At 44.1% G+C, this 23,058-nt stretch overlaps 1 protein-coding gene across 2 annotated transcripts in view; it reads right to left on the reverse strand.

The window, feature by feature from the left end:
* The window catches only part of PAX3 (paired box 3), a 101,531-nt gene that overhangs the window by 77,143 nt on the left and 1,330 nt on the right, over window positions 1–23,058 (reverse strand). The window contains exons 2-4 of one of the 2 annotated variants that reach the window (XM_068968094.1): window positions 22,760–22,995; window positions 21,287–21,413; window positions 19,977–20,111 (exon numbers count right to left, since the gene is read on the reverse strand). In XM_068968094.1, the coding sequence (XP_068824195.1) occupies window positions 19,977–20,111; window positions 21,287–21,413; window positions 22,760–22,995 (498 nt within the window). Of the gene's footprint in view, window positions 1–19,976; window positions 20,112–21,286; window positions 21,417–22,759; window positions 22,996–23,058 lie in introns of both variants that reach the window. The other variant, XM_068968093.1, reaches the window with a different exon arrangement.

Here is a 23,058-nt window from a genome sequence, read left to right on the forward strand (position 1 = left end):
AAAGGGGAAGAAAATGTGATCTAAACAAACCTCCCTGAGCAGACATCCTGCTGTAGTCTTCAATGGGAAACATTTGTTATGAAGTAATAAGAATTTGCATAATTTTGGGGAAGACTTTGTTTTCAAAGTAATTCTCTTTTTCACCTGCTTAGCCCTTTGCCGTGTATGGCTTTGGTTAAGTTTTGTTGATGGAGGCTCATGTTTAACCAACTGTTTTTAATTTACAAATTAAACTTGTCAGAAGTAGAAATCCTTCCCTTGGAACTCTTCCAATATGTCAAGAATTAATTCTAATGAAAACGGCATTGCCTAAATGCAGGATAGCCAGTCACTTATTTTATTTACACAAAGTCCTTCTCAGTTTCTTTGATAAAAGCAGCTAAATCTTTTTCCTCTTTCATGTTTTGTCAGCACTTGATTCCTTTTGTCCCTTGGCTATTTGCCTAGCTGTGGACAATAAGGCAGGAAGAATAGAAGCAGATTGTTGGAATGGCCCTCAATAAACCTAATTATGACATGTTGACTGCCCTCACCATGACACAGTCAAGGGACCCAGGCTTATTCAATTACCCTTGCCAGGTTTCTCTTTCAGACCTAAAGTTATCCTTTGACTGTTTGTATTTCTGAACAGTATTCATGTTCATTGTGAAAGAAAATCCCCTGGACTTTGAGGGGTTTTTAAGTTGATGCTGTTATTGTAGCTAATTTTTATTAACTGAATGATAACATGATAAAGAAATAGACTTTTGTTATGTAATAAGAACAAATCAGTGTGTGCTTAAAAGTTACACCTCTCTTTCCCTTCTCTTCCAGCCAGCCTGGCAGGACATGTAACCTGAATTAATAAACAAAATAATTTCTCCAACCTGCATGTCCCTTTCAACGTGATACTGAGTTGAGCTCCACAGATCGGCACTGTTGCTTCAGAGAGTCCTCTTAAGTTAAAAAATAATAATCACATGATTGGGGGTAGCTTGGAGTTCTGTTTTGTTTTTTTTTTAAACCACCAAGAAGGTTCCTTGCTGTATTAACCCCAGAGAACATAAGTTCATGGGTACCTTTATGCCAACAGGAATTTCTTCAGCTGCTGAGATAGACGGGATGCACAGTATTTAATTAAAACTCTGGCTGCTGGTTGGAGGAGCCCTTTCCTCCTCCGACAGATTGTTTAGAAATCATGCCAGTGGTTCCTGCAAAGCCAGTGTATAAAAGCTGCGTGTCAAGTGAACAAAAGAGTGGGAAAATGAAGGAATGCCAAAAATCAGCTCCTGATTCATCCTAGCTTTTAAGTCAACTAGGTCTGATAGAATCAATAGTCAATTGCGTTTAAAGCTATAGGAAGCCTAGCAGGAGTGACTGTTTTGTAAGTTGCAGCATCTCTGGGTAATTTCTTTTTCTTTTCCCTTTTTGTTTTCTCTTGAGAAACTCATTGTTCTCTTTAGGTAATTTGACAGCTCTTGGGACTATAATAGAGTAAAAAAAAAATCAACCACAATATAACAAAGTTGGTGCTATAATTTCTTGAATTTGTTCCTCAGTTCACTTCCCTTCATTAAAAAACTCCCATCATTTGGGTAAAAGCAAATCTAAACTGTTATCCATCCTGCAAGTGAATTTGGAGTTTGGTGGGGTTTTGTTTTTCACTTTCTAGGGAAATCATCTTTTTAATCTTAATGTGAGAAATCAACTTCAGGAAGGACTCTTCTTGCCGTACATAAAGATACAAAATCCTTGGCCTCTGAAGAAGAAGTTTAAATATTCCTTTTACTTCCCTAGAATGTTTTTTCCTCTGTAGGTCCCTTTCCTCGCAAATAGCAACAGTTTCAATTTCTCCAAATCCTAAAGGAATATTTTTCCTCTCGAACATTCCAACGGAATTGTACAACAGTCTTTATAAGTATTATTAATATAAATACGTAATGTAAATATTATTGTTTGGCAGTTATATTTACTTTATAGAATGTCATCTTACTGTTTAGTTTTAGTATTTGTTGATTTTGTTTTCTTTCATTCGTATACATTTGCATTCACATTGACTTTTAAGAACTGTCCCTCTGAACAATTACAAAAATGATCATAATGGTACTCTATCTATAAATAAATAGTAGCATGGAAAACAGTAAAAAGTCTTACCACTAGAAAGTTGAGTGTCCTTCCAAAGTGTTCAAATTACTTTAATCAGCAAATGTAACCTCATGTATAAAGTTTTAAAAAGTCTGCTTTTGCTAGAGTGGAAATGTTATTAAAATATCCAAGATGTCTCAATATTTTAACCTGAAGCATATGTATTTTTGCATTCCCTAAAATGTTTTAATGTTTTTATATAGTTAAATAGAATAACAAGTCTTCTTCGATTCTCAACTAGCACTTCCCTAAGAAAACATGAAAAAAAAATAAGTACAAGAAATCAAATACTCAGATCGAATACTGCTCACCACCCGAAACTTGGCATTATAAATGCCTGCCGTTTTAAAAGTTATAGTTATCTGGCTATTCAAGCTATGTTAAACAAAAGAATGCCATAACTCTCACAAATTCGACTTCTTCAAAGCTGATGGAACTCAATTCACGTGGCAGTATAAGTCAGAAGTTTGCTTATGGATACAGAAAAGGGAGTCAATAATTTGAATTGTTTTGATTTGTATGGAGTTACTCAACAAAAATTCTAATGTTGACTAAAAGTAGCTGAGATCAGATTTCTTCTTTAATCTATAGGTCAAGTAGTGACTTTCTCTCCTATCAAATAAAAATTTTAATTTGTGATTCAAAGTTCAAATTGCAAAACATTTGATCTGAGTACAGGATAATCACTAAGAAAAACAGAAACAAGCTCTTTCATATGGTAAACAGTAGTACTTATTATTCTGAATGTATAAAGGGGTACAGTTTCTCTTCCTGATATTCTAATTTTATAATGTTCTGCTTCTATTTTTAAAGATTGGTAGATACGTTGTAGCGGTATTCGCTTACAAAATCTATTTGCTTAAGATAAAACTACAACAAAATTAGAGCCACATATTTCAGATACATAAGAAAAGTTATAAATGCAAATATTAGATTGGCTATTTTATATACTCTAAAAATTCCTCAAATAAAAAAATGACTTTTCACAACACATTTTACATTGTTAATTTTATCATTTGGTCTTTGTAATTAAGGACTGTAGCATTTGAATGAACCATTGTCTATTTTCAGAATATATATTAAAAAGTTGATGAGTAGTATGTGTTGACTTCTGAAATAATTATCCTCCACAAACATAAAAGTTAAAAAGTGAGGGGGAAAATTTTTATTGAAATCTTCCCTTGTTAGGCTAGGACATCTTGCTTTGAACTGTTTTCAATGTAACAAAAAAATACTTCTTACACCCTCTCCAAGTTTCTAAAACGCTTCATAGCAAAGTTCTCAAAAAAAAACAATAAAAGTTTTTAGATGTGAACTGCTGCTGCTGCTGCTAAGTCACTTCAGTCGTGTCTGCCTCTGTGGGACCCCATAGACAACAGCCCACTAGGCTGCTCTGTCCATGGGATTTTCCAGGCAAGAATACTGGAGTGGGGTGCCATTGCCTTCTCCAGTATTATAACTCAGAAACAAAAAAACAAATCTTGTTTATCCGACTGAGTTTCTGAGAACTACAAGTGAGGAAGCTAATTTAAGTTTAAGAAATGACAGCAGAATTCGATGAAGTGAACGCACCACTGTCTTGATTCTCTCCTCGAGCCCAGGCAGTTTCTAGCTTTGACCTTGTTGGCTGCCAGAAATCTGTGCCCCTCTCTGGGTGTCAGGGAAAATGTCCAGGCACAGATGATGTGAAAGAAGGAAAGTTACCGTCCTGCTTAAGCAACTCTAACTTAAAGCAAAGTTCTCTAACCAATACCCCCAGTCCTTTCCAGCCTCATCTGGAAGCTGCAGCTATGAAAGGATGTCCAAGAAAGCAAGCGTTTCCCCAAATGGATGGGGAACAGCCAGTTGTGTCCACCTGCTCAAAAGTACAGCAAGGCCCCACTGCCACTATCCTTCCCCTGAGGCAAAAAACAGGCAGGAGCTGCTCACCGTCTAAGACACTGAGGGGCCACAGGCCTCTCCATTCTTACGCTGATTCCCTGACTGCCTGAGGCCCCACTGTTTCCTCAAACAGCTGCCCGGGCCTTCCCAAAGTCTATCAAGAGCTTCATGTGACCACAGCTGCCACAACCTGCCAGGCTGGGAAGGACCATCACCTTTACCTAGTTGTAAAGACCTACAAGAAATGTCTAAAAATTGCCAAATACACCTTAACAGCTGAGGGCACCAAGCCCCCACCTCCACCCCCAGAATTACAGTCATACCCACCGACCTGTACACAGTGAGTGGATGGAGGTTCCTCCAGATTGATGGAGCTGGTGGTCTATGATCCCTGTAAGGGTCTCCATGCAAGGACTGAGAATACTGTGCAGTAGAAGAGCCATGTGGGTGAATTCTCAGCACCTTTGGATTGCTAGACACAGACTTTGGCTCCATAGGTAAACAAGGTAGGGCATAAGAAACAAGGAAGCATCCTGGACACTTTTAAAGTCAAAGGTACAAGTGGAGGGTAACTGAGTATCAGAATTATTATTATTATCATTGCTTTGCTCTCAAACACAGCTGTGCCAGGCCCATACTGTATGTACAGGCCGCCTCTACCTTTCCCACACTAAACTGAACAAGGACAAGGATAGATGCAGTTTCATGGGACCCGAAGCTTTTATAAATCAGAGAGCCCCTGGAAGGGACACCCACAGGTGAGGGGCTCTGGAACTGAAGGTTCATCAGCTCTGTGGTAAACCCACCTCTGCCCAGGACTCCTCTCTCATTCTTCACTTGAGAGGGCCAAGGAGAGATGGGAGCTGTTTCTAGGTGCTCGTATGCACTGTTGTTAATACTTGCAAAACATTAATCAAGTCTAAGTGTCAACTTTGGGGGCTCAGCAGTAAGCCAAGATCATCAGAGTCAACAAACCCAGCAGGCTGTTTCTGAACCCCACATATCACAGGTGGACCAAATGCCAGGGGTCCTCCAAAGCCACATGTTTCTGAGCTCTCCAGAATGCCAGCACTGAGACTTTAGGAAACTCTTACATTCCGGAAGACTCCTGGAAGTGCTTCAGAACACTTTCCAGAAGCTCTCCTAGCCAGTGGATCCATCATAAATGCCCCTTGGGCCCTATCTGTTTTGAGGAGGAGAACCTCACTTCTTCTGACCACTGACAACTATCCAGGCACCACTGGAAGCACGGATACCCAAATCAGATATCTGCCTCCTTGGAGGATTGTGAGCACAGAGGCAGGATGGGCTCCAAAGTGCCCTCCCTGGCTCCAAGCCAGAACAGACGCTGCATGTCCTTCCTCTGGCCCTGCTTTTTGCCGGAAAGCCCAAAGGACACAAGCCAAGGCCCTTCCCTGCCATCCTGGATGTATCGGAAATCCACCTGCAGGGGAGAATGCTCTTGAGCCCCACCTGGCCCTGCCCCCCCATGAGTACTCAGTGGGGTACCATGCCCTGGAAAGCCACACTCACCAGCAAAGAGCTTCCTTGGAGCAGAACTAATCCTGCCCATCCACAGTGAAGCTGGTATCTGCTGGGGTGTGACCTGAGGGGCATCAGAAACCTGCCCCTTGCCTCCATCAAAAAGCTGTCCTACATGGGTACCTGGAATTCTGCCACTGGGAGTTCATTCCTCTATGCCAGGAAACCAGCTCCCAGGGGCCTTTTAGAAACTGCAAACATCCTTAGGAAGGGTAACAGTTGAGTCTTCATGTGAATGAGGTAAAAGAAAGCTCAGTGGAAGCAATGGTAGGTGTGTGCGTGGAATCAGGGTACACAAGGGGAGAGTAAACCAGGCAGAAAGAAGCAGGATGGTAGGGAGACAGGAAAGGAGAGGGAACAGCAGCTAAGACTGACCTCCCCCTTGTTACCCAAGGTCAGCCCATAAAGCCCTTTGTGAAGGGCAAGTGACAAAAACTTTTCAAGGAGTTTGGGAACAGAGGATTGAGGGCAGGGAGATTATCAAACATCCCTGTAAAAAACCCAAACTTGGGACTACCCTGGTGGTCCAGTGGCTAAGACTGAATTCCCAATGCAGGAGATCCAGGTTTGATCCCTGGTCAAGGAACTAGATTCCATATGCCACAACTAAGAAATGGTGCAGCCAAATAAATGGTCTTTAAAAAAAAAACCAAACTTGTTCCAGTAACATCACTTCTTATTAAACTATGGTCTGGGTGACCATCTTCTAAAGTTTTTCCAAAAGGATTTTCCAAGAACCAGAAATGTCAATGTGAAAGATAGTCATTGTCTTCCCAAATGAATTTAATTTGAGCTTTCAATTTTAAAAATAAATAAATAAAAAGGATTCATTTCAGGGGAAAAATCGTTATTTTTAAACGAGTAACATTAAATTATAGTAATTCAATAAAATGATGAAAGTTCGCCAACCAGCAAAATGAAGACCAAATTCGGCTCTCTCTGTCATTTGTATTTTGTAATAAGGAAATTGTTCCTCTCCTTATCTGCCCAAGGTATCTGCTAGGACTCCACTGGGAATAAAAGCTTGTGCAGTGGCTGTTGGTTTCAATTTTTCTAAAAAGACAAACCACATGACACAAAGGTGTGCCAGGGAATGAGTACTTGACCTGAACACGATTTGTTTGTTTCCACATCCACTTATTGAACCTCTGATGAAAACAAAATGAGGCAGCCTTCCCAGCCCCCAAAGAGCTTTATGCTCATGACGACCCAAGAAAACCCACTTTCCACAGGCAGGACGAAGGCAGAGGTTAAGGCTCAAAAAGTTCAGACAAAAGCCCAGGAGCTAAATCCAGAATAAGCCAGGGCTTGAGTTACCATCCGGGCCCTCTACCTGGAACTGATTCCCTGTAGAATGGGAGAAATTCCCCGAATCAGGCATCCCGCCTCACCCCTGCACTCTTAGCCAGCCGGGTTCTTCACAGTTTCTGATCCGATGCTAAGTCCGCAGTCCTTCATTTCTTTGCTTCTTTCAGACAAAACTTCAGCGAGATTTCCGAGCTTGGCAGGGCTAGCCAGTCACCACAAGCAGACATTGGCTTCTGGTAAGAGGCTACACAATTTGCTTTTCTACAGGCCCCTGATAAATACGTGTTGCGTGCACACGAGCCCCAGATGTGTCCTGTAGGAATAAAGTTAGGGCAAATCTACTACCTGGACAGTTTCCATCCTGGTTAGCTTCCCACATCCTATTCGGCCCTGGCGTCTTGCAGGTTCCCCGGATGCCTCGAGGAGACCCGGATGCACTGTGTAGGCAGGACTGCAAGTTCCCAGGATGCACTGGGAGAGATCCCATTTATCTGCTCAACCTCCTGACATGGGCTATCATTACCCTTTAGAAATAGTCTGAGAGGATGTAATAAGTTCTAAAGTTTCCAAAATATATCCAATAATTCCAGGCACTGAGATCCCAGTCACTTGAGAATCGTGCAATGGAAAGTTGAAGCGTTTCTCCAGATGAATTCATGGGTCTGTTTTTAAAAAGTTATAAATCTAAAATTCAGAGGGGGCAGCTCTCCCAACGAACCCCCTGCTCCCTAATACTAAGCCAATTTCCCGGAGAACGCCTCAGCCTGCTACTTTCTTTACCTCTGTGATCAGAACAACGTGAGGATATGTGGAGAATCTGAAGTATGGTTACTCTGCTGACATGGACCCAAAAGCCACTGATTTTATATGGTCTAAATTTCTGTTGAGAGCGTCACAGCAAGCTGACAAACAGGTCAACAATTTTCCTCGTTGGGATTAACCTTCGCAATATCCTCCTTCCTACATGGAGGCCTGCATACTTTTGCAGGTAGTAATCAGATGTCACAAATTATGGGCCTGATTCAATCCAAATTATGCACAGAGCTGGGAGAGGGGAAAAAAGCTGCTTTTGATTCTTCTCAGCTCTTTGCAGATGCTCTAAATGCCAGGCCTGTTTACATCCCCAACTGACTCCTTTGGAGTTCCATAAGCCAGTTGGAGGGGAAGCAGGAAGACAACCAAGGCACCCAGATAGCCGTTTCTATCGAAGCACAAACAAAAGCTCTAGCGTTAGGAAAACCCACTTTCTTGCCTCCTGTCTAGTAGAACACTGCTACATGCTGCAGGGCTGGCTGCAGGAACAGTCAAGAAAGAAGACCTGTGTTTGTTTTTCTGTTATTTTTAAAAACCGAATCAAGATTTTGATTTTCGAAAATAAATCCTTAACATTTAACTTGTTCTCCTGTTTCTGAAAGGCTCAGTCCTGAGAAGGAATGACTTGAAATATTGACCTTAAAATATTTATTGGCATTCACATCTCCAGCTTTCTCTGGGGGCTTTGGAGAGGGTTGTTTTTCTCATGCAGTTGGAACACAGTACTTTCTGGCTCATTCTGCAGATTCGAACTTCCAGCTTAGGTAAGCCAGGTACTCAGCAGCATCAACAACTGAATTCCTGAGCATCAGATTTAAGGGAAAATGGGCTGAAATGATTTGAGGGAGGCAAGGTATGTGCAAAAATATAAAAAGTCTTTTGTGCCCAGAAGGGAATAGATACATACCCCCTTAAAAGTTCATAAAATTAAAAACCAGCCCTTACCAAACTCAAGAAAACCCTAGAGAATCAGGCCAGCACTTTTTCAAAAATGAGAAATAGAAGACTGCTTTATTATTCATAACCTGCTGTCTTACCAGTTCAAATCTAATTTGGTAACCCTGAGAGACAATTTCTCTTATAACTAAACAATCAGAATAAGTTGTCTCTGAATTGTTCTAAAAACTACCAATAGTTTTTCCAGTATAGAAAGAAAAATAAGTGCTTAACGTATGTGTACTAGTTTCGACGGAGGCAGAGTGAAATAAACAGTAGATAAAAATAGAATAAAAAGAGGCACTAATAAGTCAAGGAAAAAAACCTTTCCTTGGATTTAGAGAATGTTCCATTTGGAGAAATACCAAAATACTGGAGGAATTTCCAAGCAGAAACTTCAAAACCTATGTTCCTAGCTACATACAGTGGTAGAAGGAAGCGTCTCTTTTTTCTCGTACAAGTGGCCACAGCCAAACCTGCACACACTCCATGTTGAACATTCCTTCACCATTTGTTCTCAACGCAGGACCCAAATTCCACTAAAGCGATCAAAATCACTAATGTCGTACCCTTTGTCCCTACCATGGAGGAATTATTTTACAAACAAACTCACACATGTGCCAAATGGTGCTGTGGAATTGGAAACACTCTAAATGCTGGCAAATAAATCATTTGCCAACAGGATGGAATACTATGCAGCTATACAAACAGGCTGAGGAGACCCTCAGCCTCTGATGTGGAGTGATGGCAGAGATATATTCGAAGGTGGGGCGGAGGGGGAAGCAAAGTGCAGAAAAGTTTCTACAGTGGGCTACCATTTGTGCAAACAAAGGAGGAGAGAATATTTTTAAGAGAGAAAGAAATACAATTGCTTGTTTATACAGCCTCTCTAGAAAGACAATCAAGTTACTGAGTGACTTGGGTGAGAGGAAACTTGTCCCTGTGCACCCATTTCTATCTTTTGAATTATGTACAGAGTGAAAGGTTTACTCAATCAAAAATAAATATGATTTAAAAATCTGGGGAATTCCCTGGTAATCCAGTGGTTAAGATTTCATGCTTCTGATACAGGGGACGGGGGTTCGATCCTTGGTCGGGGAACAAAGATCTCACATGCCACGTGGTGCAGCCAAAAAATAAACAATTAAAAATTAAAATGCCATCTGACAAAGCATGTATTTCACTTGAGTGTTCAGATGGACAAGAGGGCAATCCTTGGAATAAAAGATCGCTTCCCTTTTGAGGCTGAGCGTTGGCCCCCATAATCCTGGAGTCCTCTTGCCTCTAAAAGCCTTAGGGGGCCAGCACGGTCCAGAAGGAAGGCCCAGGGCTCACCAGCGAATTTTTTATCAGTTCACTGGGGGCCGATTGGCCAAGGAGCCGGGCTGCCTGCTGAGACGCCTAAGCCGTGACAGCTGCATAAACTGGCGGTGCCCCAGCCTGACCTATTTCAGAGACAGGTCAGCTCAGTGCATGCGGGGATAAGAAAACAACCTTCCTTCTCTCCAGTGGCTGCACTGGCAAGCTGCTCCAGCGGGGGAACCGCGGGGCAGGAGCTCTCCAGCCGCGCCCCTAACCCCAGTCTTACAAACCAGGCTACTTTCTTTTCACCCTCACATAGCACCCCAGTCACATAGAAGTCCCCAGCTTTGCGGACTAGACAGAGTAAAACTGAATAGCGAGGTCACTGAAATGTATCCCACCACTCCACCTCCACCCCCACCCCCGCCCCAGCTTAACAAATGCTATTTTGGAAAATTTCCTTAATATTTCTGAACTCAAATTTTAAAGGAGGGAGATTAAGAAGAATCATGCAGAAAGCTTTAAGAATGCACACCATCTCACATGCGGAGCCATAAAGACATTTTAGAACAAGGAAGCAGGCTGAAGAAGGGACACGATGAGGAATTCTACAAACACAAACAAAGGATTCCGCCAAGATTTCAGGAGTAAGAACGTATAGACATAGACGAGATCCATTTTCAAAAAGCAACTTATTTGTCAGTTAGTAAGGGGAGTGAGGGAAGACTTGTGCAAATACACAAAGAAAACAAAGTTTGATTTGGAAGAGTTTTCAACAACCAAGTTAGTCTAACAGAGAAAAATAAACTTTCAGATCAGGAGAAAAAAGTAATTAAGAAATATCTTTGACATCCCAGCAGATGGTTTTTGAATTTTGCTATTTTTCATACCTATTAAATCAATACAGACTATTCTATTAAAGAGTTTCTTATAAACTCAATTTTTTCTGACTCAGTGAAAGTGGAGTTTGTGGTGTGCTTGAGTGTGTGCATGTATGTGTGTTGGTCTTCATTGTTGCTCCTAAGCCTGAATTAAGCTTTTATCTGCCCTTGGGCAGAGCCCATCTGCCAGCAGACTAGTCACTTTCTGTAAGTTCGGAGGTTTTCCCTCTACAAGGTTTTGAGTTTTCCTATGAGATAGGTATAACTTGCACCTTCTCGTTTCATTCTCATACCACTCAGGGAAATTGGTACAGTATAATATGCCCCCCGTCTTACCAGCTGTCAAAACTGAAGTTCAAGGGATCACACCCAAAATGTGCTTGGTCTCAATTTTAGAGCAAAAATTAGTGATGTAAGATAGACTACTTTTACCTTGGGTGCTATGCTCTTAAAGGCAAGCAAAGACATGATAAAGGACTTTGGGGTGTGTTTAAGTCAGACAAGACTCAATTGTATTAGTGAACCTCAGTTAGGAAACCAGCCAAGTGGGGATTCAGAAAGAAGGAACCTGTTGCTTTTTTTTTTTAATAATAAAATGAATTGGACCAATTAATTTTCTTTAGTTCAGGTTAAGCTTAACCATGGTAATTGGAAGACACACACACCCTGTGGCCAAGATTTTCTTAATCATAATAATATATTTGAATACTGGAAGAATTTTTTAATATGTGTTTGAAAATAGATTCTATGGGTCAATATAAAATAAGATTTTTTTTTCCAAAAAAAAAAAAAAAAAGATAAACCCTATAAAAGAAAAACTATGCTAATACCCCCAGACAATGCCTAAGTGCCTGTTGACTGGGTAAGTTGATGCTTATACTAGGGCTTGCCAAAAAAAAAGATATAGTGGCTGTACTTCTCCTTTATCTGTGTACTTGTAAAAATCATAAGCCAGGCTCTCTATTAAAAATGTAAATTTGTACATGACCATGTAAGCCTTGACTGTGACAGTATACAAAAACCAATTCCATAAGGTAAACTGCACAAAGCCATTAACTTTCCTTTCTTAGCTACTCTATCCTAACATACTTATTGTTTCCATCTAATGACATAAGGCCAAGCACACCGAATTCTGCAGTTGTTTCCAGAAATATGCCTACCATCTGATTATAAAATCTTTTTAAATTTCCACTTAAGCCTCCTTAGCTGTACTATTTGAATTCCAATATGATCCTGAAAATTTTTAATGCTGAAAGTCAGTGGTATTTCCTCTCCCCCAAACCTATGTTAGCCGGCCAAGAAGAATCTCCCACTCTTGTCACAAAGCATTTTGATCAGCTATTTTAAAACAGATCTAATGGAATCAGATCCAGAATGAGTGGGATATTGGTTCCTAGAATCAAAAGTTTATATTAATATAATATTGTAGACACAGTAAAGCTGGCCAAATAAAAGTACATAAGAATCAAGAAATCACTAAGTGGGTTGAAGGAGATAAACACGGCTGGTTTGCTATTGCCTGTCATGAGTTCCAATTTGTTTTATGAAGGAAGATTCGTTTCCCAGCCACTGCAGTAAAAACTCATTCTACCTATTTTGATCGAGCTGCTTCATCACAGAGAGAAGGGGTTCTTTGTTGTTTGGGGTTTTTTTTTTTTTAAACTTAAAATCCTGCAGCTAAAATTTAAGTGTTACAAACTTTGTTATACACAACATCTAAGGTAAAACTCTTCCTCAGGAATTTTTTTCTAGGACAAATGTACACCAAATCAAATTCTAAATTTTACACCATTATCCTTTATTAAGATGCAATTACTTCTTTAAAGCGAAGTGGCCATTGCCGTGGCAGAAATTATGTCAGTCTCCTTGGTCTTCATCAGGAAGGAAGAAAAACTGACTTTGACGATAAAAATTCATAAAGCCTTTTATTGCTCAACTGTCTTCAACAACTATTTTCCATGGTTTTCATAATTCCCTTTGACAATGGTGAAACTTCTAACTCATCTGTTTTAAATAAAGATTTTATAATCCTAATGGGCATTTTGATAACTGCATGTTCCAGATACAAACTGGAAAGTATATTCTGTTCATTTGAGGGCATAATTCCATCATAGACAATGTGAGAGGATGCTTTCTTAGAAAAGAGACGACCCCATTCCAGCAAAAGTTCAGCACTATTGGAGTTCAGCATTTGGCCCAATACCACAACATAAAGCTGAAAGCTGAACTGTGCCACTCTCCACCCAAGACTGGGACGAATGGGGTGAGGAAACCTTTCCCAGCAGAGTAGAGAATGGTCCTCTGTCCCCACTTTGGTGTGTATCTTCCAAGAGAATAGCACCTTCTGAAATTCTCTTTCACTTTCTTCAACCACAATTCTCCACCTAAGGTAGCCAGCACTTTTCTATTTCAACAATAACATCAAATATTTTTTCTAACCTTATTGAGATATAATTAACATAAGCCCACTGTCAAAGTCAGTAATTCTGCCTTGGTACTGAGGTCAGGCTCCACTCAGAGTAAGACTCTGTGTCCCCCTGGCAGTATATGAACACATAGCCTGATATCCAAGAGGGGATTTCACTCCACATGTATGTGAAACATGAAATACACATATACGTGAAAAATGCAGCGAAGAATGCTCTAGCACTGCATCTGGGCCCAGGACAAGGCAGTCATAATCAATCTGCACTGACTCACACTTCCAGCTTAATCTATTTCAGGCAGGTGTCCCAATGCGCAATGATTGGGACTATTTCAAAGGACATTTGAGCACAGATTATTAATTAATTGGGAATTATAATAGAAAATGTTAGAAAATACTCACTAATGATTCTGACTCTGTATGTCAAGATTCATCTTGCTCAAGGGTGAATGACATAGTAAAATAAAATCAAATGAAATAAAAATAAGTCTCTAAGCACAATTATTTAGTAGAGAAGTGAACAGAGAAAGGGCTTCAGAAAATCCACCCCCACAGGCAGATCCAGGATGCTCAGTTGAATATTCAAAGCCGAATCTGGCATAAATTTCACAACCTCAGTTAGAGTGATTTGTTGGAATTTGCAAATTAAGCACAGAGATGGTATTTCCAAAAGAGCCTTTGCAGGAATTTTAGCTCTCATAATAAAAGAAAAATCTTTCCAAATATATTGAATTCTTAAACCAAAAAAAAAAAAAAAAAGTCTAGCAGTTCATCGAAAAATCAACAGTCCAAAAAAGTCATAAAATTATTCAGGGAAATATTTTCCCTAGCATTCAACAGCAGTGCTGAGTATGAATTGGGAAGCTGTGCTGTTACTTCAAATTCTGATGACTCTAGAAAGTGTAATCCACAGGACAAATAAACCTTTCTGTGTGTGTGTGCAACTGGGTATAGTTTACTGCCAGCATAATTCATAGTGACCGACTTATAAATAAACTCTAACGATGCACAAACTACACACACAAACAAACACATATCTGCTCCTACACTGTAGGAGGTTTAAAAATATACATGGGACTCATCTAACCATTCATAAACAGAAAAATTGTGGAAACATATGTAGGGAAATGCAGTTAATCTAACTCCCAGTTTCCTGTGTATTTAATTATTCCCCACCTAGTTTTACATAAAACTCTGACATCTTGCCTTTACATCATTCCAGCTTGGAAAGCAACTTCAGTAAAACTTCCATATTTAGAAATTTAGTGGACACTGGGATCTTAGCTTCCATGCCTCCCGCCACCTCCCGGCCAAGGAGAATCTATTTGATGATAAATTCACCATCTTAGCTTAAGTTTTAAACAAGAAATCACCATAAGATAATTAAAAACACCCCATGAATCTCTTCTCTACAAACCTAGGACATGTAACTGGTTTCGGTTCCTATTTCTTAAAGAGAATTCGGTCAATCCTCCTTAGAGGTTTCAGAGGAAAAGGGGGATTTTCCAAGACAGATAAGTTGAAATGATCCCACTTTGATCTCAGTGGTTAAGAATCCTTCACAATGGAAGATGGCCACTGAGAGGCCGCGATCCTGGCCTTTTAATGCGTAACAATGGTATCAACAAACAGCTACTTAATCAATATTTGGCCAGAGCTGCTGAAAACTTCCTTTTCAGATTTTAATTCCTTGTTGTAAAACAACCCCAGAGCAGCCAGTGAGATAAGGCATTAAACTGACTGCTTAATTGCCTTTTACTGTCTGGTTAGTTATATATGTACATTCTTAATGGTTCTTTAATCTTTATTTACCCGCATAAATAAATTACCTGGGGTAGGACCCCACCAAACAGAACCTTCTCTGCCCCCAAGCCTGGAGAAACTCTCACCATTTGTTTGTTGCTGTTGTTGAGGCTTTTAACATTCATTGACTATCTATGTACGTTAACATTTAACCTCGTGGTTACGAAGGATTTTTGTTGTTGTTCTCAAAAATACATATACTCGTGAACGCTGAACCTGAGTTCGGTGGCAACACTGCTATTCACCTGATGAATTTCCATATATTCCACCCCTTGAACCCAGGCGCACTTGCTGGTTCCACCTCGCTGCGCGGATGGGTTTTATTGCATGGCCCTGGGGACTCTTAAATGACCCTTCAGTAATTATTACGCACTTGAAGCACCAACGTCCCCGTTCCGGTGCTATCACCCAGCAAATCAAACTTCAAAATAAACATACAATTTCAAGCATTAATTAGAAAATCTGCATGTTTTCAATAAAGCTATAAAGTAAGCCGACAGCAGTCAACCAGACAAAACCAACCAGCGAAAAAGAAAGCTACAATCTGATCTCGGTTGCTTCCTTTCAAATCGGTCCAACGGCAAAATCTTTACCGTTACCTCCTTGAAAAGAACACAGCGTGCTATTTCAATTTTAATTCAAGTTCTGATATTTCCCATAGATTTTTAAATGGGTGATATTTCCTTGTTGAGTATTTTAAGCGCTATAGAAAACATTAAATTTACCCCCCCCCCCCAGACAAGAGACGACATTGGGGTCAAATTCGTGATTCTGACAAATGGAGACCTGGCTGTCCACTTTAATAAAGGTTCCGATGCCACAAACTTAAGATCTTATAGCTCATGATTTTAATCTGTGGGAAAGATTTCCCCCCTCCCCCCCCACCCCCGCCTGACCCCCGCCCTTTGCCTCGCGCCCAGAAGTCCTTCCCTGCTAACTGGTGGGGTGGGGTAGAGAGGGGGCAGACACGAAACTGCCTTCAGTTCCCCCTCGATTTCAATAGTGCTCCTGTTAACGATAAAATGTTCATGATCCCACAGGAAACGAAATCGTTCCAGAACCTTTAAAACGTCAGTACGTGTTTGTTTTATCGTATGCCGAGCTGAAAAGATGACGTCGTCTTCGTTAATTTTAGAAAAGCTCACAAGTTTGCAAACTCGAGCAAAGCTTTTGTCACTTTTACTTTCTCAAATCAAAAACAACAACAACAACAACTGCTTTTCATAAATGTCAAATTGAAAGGGATCGATATAAAAGGAGGGTAAGCTCCAACCGACCTATGCTTGGGTCTCTTGGCTCAAACTTTGAAACTGTTGCAAACCTCCCACGCTAGCTGGTGATTCTTAAAAAGGGTTAGGGTCCTATGAAAGTGTATCTCCAGCCCCAATCAAAACATCAATTTGGCAATCTGGCCTCTTTCCCCCTGCACCCCCGAGCTGCCACTTCAAAGCTGCTGCAACAAGTCAGTAATTGTAACTTTGCATCTAAATATTTAAGCGAGAGTCTTGCAGTCGCGTGTCCATTTACAGTCCTCATCTGTCCTCTAATTCCATTACGGCACAAAGCAAAAATGTTTCCCAAAACTCACAAACAGGAAAAGCGTCACCCTGCCGCTGGTGGAGGAGGAGGAGGAGGCTGGGGGAGGAGCTGATGAAGGAGCAGTTTCTATTGATTAGTCACCGCTTTTGTGTTAAGGGCTTTCTTTAAAATAAGAGGGGGGGAAATGGGGGGAGGTTGCAGAAATTTCACTAATGTGAGCCTCAGGCAAGGAAGGGGAAAAAAGAGGAGAAGAAGGAGGGGGAGGCGGGTTGTGTCTAGATGAAAGTGAGAAGGACATAAAGGAGGCGATTGAGTAGGCTGCAGCCCGGCGAGCTAAGCTTCGAGCCGGCCGGAGCGCAGAGGAGGGGGCGGCGCGGCGCGGCGCTTTGGCTCAGGGCGCAAGAGTGGGGGCCGTGCCCATTGTGGCGGCGCCCGCGGGCCCGCTCCGCCGCGCCGGGGGAGGAACAGAGGCGCCCATTGAGTGGCCGCGGCTCGGGCCGTGCCCACAGCCCCCCGTTGCCGCGACCGGGGCTGGGTTTCTGCGGCTGCGCCCGGTCGGCTCTCGGTGCCGACTGGGGAGGGAAAGGAAGGGGAGTGAAGAAGGTCCTGGGAAGGGTGGGGGATTCCTGGCCGCCCAACCCTCTCCTTCCACCCTGGCAAAACAGCTAGAAGTGTAGATCCAAGGAGGGGCGCGCAGTCTGTTCCGCGCCAGGGCGCACGGGCCTGCGCGCACCGGGTCGGGCAGCCACGGTCTTCTTGGATGGGGCGACGCACAAGGCAAAGTTGGGAAAGTGAATGGGGCCATCTAGAACGCGACCCTGGGGAGAAAAACGAGAGCTGTTCTGACCTCTTTTAGGGTGCCTCTCACCCTATGTCCTACTCTCTGACAAGTAGAAAGATGCACCCGAGAAGAGCCAGTCAGCAACAGCCGGCAGGCCGAAAAGGAATCCGGAACCTTCAGAAAGCGCACGCCGCCCTGCTCAGGACGCCCAAACGGCCTTCCTTAGGCCCGCCTGGGAGCTCAGACCCCTCTACCAACATTCATTCTATTTTCCAAGCCGGACAGCCTGAGACTTTTGCTGCCCAAACGACCGGGAATCTTTTTTTTTCTTTTTTCCTTTTTGAGATTTTTAAACTTCCCTTCCAACTCCATTCCCCTCTGTCCTTTCTCTGGGCCCCTCTTGCCCTCCAGGGCTCATCTGGAAAACGAGCTAGAGGTGCTGAAGAGACTGACACTGCCTCTTGCTTGACAACTCCAAATTAAATTAGACTTCAGCCTCCGAGTTGTGTGTGTGTGTGTGTTTTCAACGGGTCCAGCCCCGCTGGGGAGAATACTCTGCTTTCAAAAATGGTAGCAATTGCCCTTGAATGGCAGCAGCCCCAGCTAGACAGCCCGAAAGACTAGAAACATTTTGTAGGTGAAATGGCCACTTTTTCCACGGCTGGAGAGTCCATAAAACTTCCTGGCGCAGCAGCTCTTGGGGCTCATTGAATAATTCATCCCTCATTGCAAGCCCATAATGTCTATTCTCGGCCCTTTGTGGGGCTGTTTTCTCTTCTTTTCTCCTTGAATTATAAAAAGGTTGCCTTCCTTTGTTCACATCAAGCTGCTGCGAGCGGGAGCTTTGTCTGGGCCGAGCTAAAGTGTGAGTTTCAATGGACTCTCCCGGCTTTGTCTCCCAAGTTCATCTCCAAGTGTAGATTGTGTAGAGAAGGCCTTCTTTGTAAAAGCTGGAAAAGTTGTACAAATGTTTGACCAGCTCATTTGGGGTGTTTTGTCTCCTAGGCCCTCGGTTGCCGGTGCGGCGATGGAGCTGCGGCGCAGGCGCCTCTAGCAACAAGTAGCAAAGCCTGGCCACCTCCACCCTCCTTCCCAAGCCTCCTTCTGGGTTCAGTGCCTGCAGGGGCCTGTTGGGTTTGGGGTTGGCTGGCTTCTTGCCTTCTTTCCTCCCCAGCATCTCCAATACAGCATCTAGACCAGAACTAAAAGCCAGGCATCCTCTCAGAGACCAGGGCAGAAAGGCACCCCTTCAAAAAGAAGGGCTGACACTGAGTCCTCTGCTTCAAAGGAGGGAAGCCACAGGGTATGTGTCTTCTTCACTCAACCTGCCCTGGGTTTTTATGTCTTGATTGCCCGTGTGTGCCAGAGCACCTAGGCATCGGTTTAGCCCTACAAACTGTGGTTTGGATTTGTAACATCTAAGTCTGTGTCTCTTCGAAGTTGTGTACAGATTTGGTATTGATTTGTAAAGCTGCCGGCTCCGGAGGGCCAGTGGCCTGCGCTGGAGTTGAGCAATGAAAGTAAAAAAAGCGACCAGTTTCCCGAACCACAGTCCTACCCAGGACACCACTGGCGGAGGGCTCAGATCCAGTAGGTCGAAGTAGTTGACCGCTCCAAGCCCACTTGGAGAGCCGTCTGCCCTTCTAGGTCAACTCAAAAGTCCACGCAGCCTCAGGAGTCTCAGCCCCCAGCAAGGGAAGGCCATGCATGGGTGGGAACACTGGGCAACTCCTGACCCTTTGGGCCTCGAAAGAGGTGCAACCATCCCCCAAGCAAAAAGTGCTGAGAGGCAGAACTGCGGAGACTCTCCTTGTGCCAGGATCCCTTCCCAGTTCAGCTCCCACGGGGTTGACTTTTTCCGTGGGGCTCTGAAGATAACCCCAAGCCTACATGTAAGGCTCCACAGGGGAGGTTCTTCTCTTGAGGCTGACAGATCACAGCCAAGGAGAAGACACCCCTGGGAAGAGAAAGTGCACCCACATTGTGAACCCAAGAACCCAGAAACCCCTTGCTTGTAACTAGATCTTAGGCTTGTTTTTCTTCCCAGGCACACACAGTTCAAACCCTACCGCACTTGAAGATCAATTTAAAACAAAGGAAAAACCACCGACGTACATATATACATTTATAAGGCAATCAGTGTGATGTAACTTTGAGAACCTACTGCTTTCAAGAGTTTTGAGTCTCTTTTCCTCTCCCCTGTCTACCCACCTCCTCAACCAAGGAACTCTTGGGAGACTCTGGGCCTTTCCTAAGGGCACAAAAATTTCCTTTAACCTCAGGAGGCTCAAAGACTGGCCCCCAGGCCCCAAACTGCTCAGATTCAGTCTTACTGGCCTGCGGGCAAGAGGGTAGCCCCTCAGCCAGACCGTAATTTGTAGTTCTAGATTCCGAGAGACTGTGAGTGGTGCTGAACAAAGATTTATGAAACAGAAAAGAGAGAGAGAAAAAAGATTTTTGTTTTCAATGAAAGTGCATCTCGGGTCTTTCTCTTCAGTGCTCTTACCCGGGTGCAGTGGATACGAGTGAGGAGGGACCGTGACATGAGCCGAGGAGGCGCAGCCCTCGAGCCTCCAGGGTCAGAGCGCGGAGTCCGAGAGGCGCTGGCCCGCAGGCCGCCGCTCAGAGCGCCGCCGCTTACCTCGCTCGCTTAGGATGCCGTCGATGCTGTGTTTCGCTTTCTTCTCACTCTCCTCTGCCTCCTTCCTCTCCAGGTCGGCCTCCTCCTCTTCGCCTTTCCCGAATTTACTCCTCAGGATGCGGCTGATGGAACTCACTGGGGGCGGGAGGAAGAAGGGGGCGCAAACGACTGAGATTTTCAGGATCATGCTGGAAGGGGCTCCCAGCTCCTAATCGGAGTGGGAGTGAAGAAGGCCTGCCCTGCAGAGTTTGCTTCTGTCCCCTCCTGCATCTTTGGGCATCCTTGTCCTTCTACACCCCGCCTCACCCTCCCACTCAACCTGCCCCCACCCCACCCCCATTGTATGATCTTCTAGGATCGCGGAGACCGCAGCCTGGAAAGCTCACACCTCCGGGTTAGGGGCTGGGAACAGCCGTACGGGTCCTCTCTCCCCAGTAGGCAGCCTCCCTCCTGACCCCACAGACGGGTCTCTAGATCTCCAGTCTCAGAGAATTCTCCCGCCAGCCCACCCGGCACACCCCCACCCCAAGCTGAAGGCATTGCGCCCCGCGGTTCGCGGTATGGCAGGAAGAAGGAGAGCGGCCCCATCCCCTGCAATTCGACTTTTTTCTTTTGCGACCATAAAGGGTTTAAATTTCAACTGCAGAATCGTTTCCTATTGTAAAAATCAAAAGAAAATGCACTCTTCCCCGTTTATTTTTTCCAGATTCCAGTCTGGTAAACAAATCCATCCTCTGAAATATCTCGTTCTCGCAGGGGGGGGAAAGGGAGTTTCCTTCTAATTAAAAACAAACCCGTGCGCCCTCGCGCTCGCTCTGCTCTCGCCCCTATTCTCCCTTCGCCTCTCCCTTCGCCTCTCCCTGGCCGCCGGGGGCGCCGGATGGTCCCTGGGACTTTCCCGGAAAAAAAATCTCCCGGCCATTGCCGAAGCCTCCCCTCCCGTGAGCGCACGGAGAAGCCTCGGCTGGCGCGGCCCCATCTCCCTTCGGTTAGGGTTACCAAAACATTTGTTTCTCTTTAAAAGGGAACATCAATATTAATAAACGCTTGGCCTCCGCCTCGCGTTTCCTGCCCTGCCCCTTCGACAGAAACCCTCTTTGGGGAGCCCTGAGCGGCGGTCTCTCAACCCCAGGATAAGCAGCTGATCACTCCCTCCATAAAACGGCTAGCTCGTAAATATTTCAGAGCCCCGGGAGGGACCGCCTCCCGATCATCCAGATCGATCACTGGGGATGATTATGGTTCAGATGGCCCGCCCGCGTAATAGCGACTGACGCCTAGCCTTGGGAAGACGCAGATGAGCCTGGTACCTGAGGGTACGGTGTTTCGATCACAGACCGCGTCCTTGAGTAATTTGTCTCGAATTTCCCAGCTGAACATGCCGGGGTTCTCTCTTTTGTATTCCTCTATTTTCTTCTCCACGTCAGGCGTTGTCACCTGCTTTAAGAGAACCGGCAGACCGGCGTTGGTACCCAGGTCTCTGGGCCAGATGTGGCAGCCTCACCGCCTCCAGGCCTGGTGGCATTCTCCTTCTTGTGCCCCATGGCAAGTTTCCCCTGGTTAGCAAAAGGACCCCAACTCTCTGAGCAGTGTACCTTAGAAAAGGGCAGAGAGAAAACCATCCCAACCCTCTCCTCCCTAGATCAGCTCTCACAGTTGGGATAAAATAAAAAGAGGTATGACCTCTTGGAAGGGGTGTACTTTCTGATCCGTGGGAATAAAGAAAGGCAACCCTTTACGCTGAATCAACAGGAAAACGAAACTAAAAAAGGAAGGCTTGAAAGAGGAGCAGAAAAAAATCAGGTTTGATCTGTAACTTGGGCCTTTTCAAAGGAATTCAAGGTTTTAGCTCAAGTGAAGAGCAAAATGAAACGCAAAAGTTGAGTGTCCATTAAAAATCAGAGTGGTAGCAAATATGATTAATTGGAAAGACAGGCTCTTTATTCCACTACCACCACCACCACCCCCACCCCCCTCCAAGAAAAAGAGTTTCCAGAGATTCTTAGAGAGGTTGCAAAGCGGGCTGGCATGCGAGGAAAGGCAGTTGTCTGGAAATTTTCAGTTTACCAGAATCCTCCTTTCGGTTTTGCCCTGTGGCAACCAGAAAATTATACTGGATTTTCCCCACATCCAGAAAAAAGGGCAACTGTAGGCAATCCCCTCCCACTCAGCCATAGCCAGTGTGATTCTCTTTCCTTTTGTAAGGAGAACCAAAATAATTTGAGGATAGCACCAAACTGCCTTTTAAAAGCCAAGTCATCGGCTCATTACAAAGAAAGCAAATCACCCTAGCTTTGGACTCCTTGAAGACAATTTGGACTGGAGGCAACTGGGGAGAAGAGTTGGGAGTGAAACCATTCAAAAACCCAAAGTGGCTCCTTGGATTAAATTTGGAATGGGCAGTATAGTTGCTGGGAGCTTGGGAGATACTTGGAGAAGAAACCAGCAACAGGTGAGTATAGCTTGGACACTTTGGGTGTCTGCCTATTAAAACAATTTGATGAGAATTCTAGGATTCTGAGGCATACAAAACAAATGCTTTATCTCCTTTGCAAAAATGCTAGAGTTTTTCCTTAGCATTTATCAAGAAGTACCAGCTCAAACAGCACTGTAGACCCTTCTCTTCACCACCACCACCCCCGCAACACACACACACATACACACACTTTCCCAGACTTGCAAAAAAACACCTCAGAAAGTCCCAGCTGGCAGTCCTTTCCCACTGCCCACTCTGCCCTAACTCCAGACAGGAGGCCCCCAGGGCCAGGTCTGCGAGAGCTCACCTTGGGCTTGCTGCCACCAATGGCACCAGGGCGGATGGAGCCGGTCTCCTGATACCTGCATAGGATCTTAGAGACGCAGCCGTGGGACACACGCAGCTGGCGGGAGATGACACAGGGCCGGATGCCGTGGTGGGCCATCTCCACGATCTTGTGGCGGATGTGGTTGGGTAGTGGCCTGCCGTTGATAAAAACACCTCCAAGCTGGTTGACCCGGCCCTGGCCGAGGGGAGTGGACACTGGGAACAGAAGTCAAGAAGAGAGACAAGTGGAAGATCAATTGGGGAGAGAGGAGAGCAGCC

Source organism: Capricornis sumatraensis, chromosome 3 (assembly GCF_032405125.1).
Source record: "Capricornis sumatraensis isolate serow.1 chromosome 3, serow.2, whole genome shotgun sequence".
Taxonomy (NCBI): Eukaryota; Metazoa; Chordata; class Mammalia; order Artiodactyla; family Bovidae; genus Capricornis; species Capricornis sumatraensis.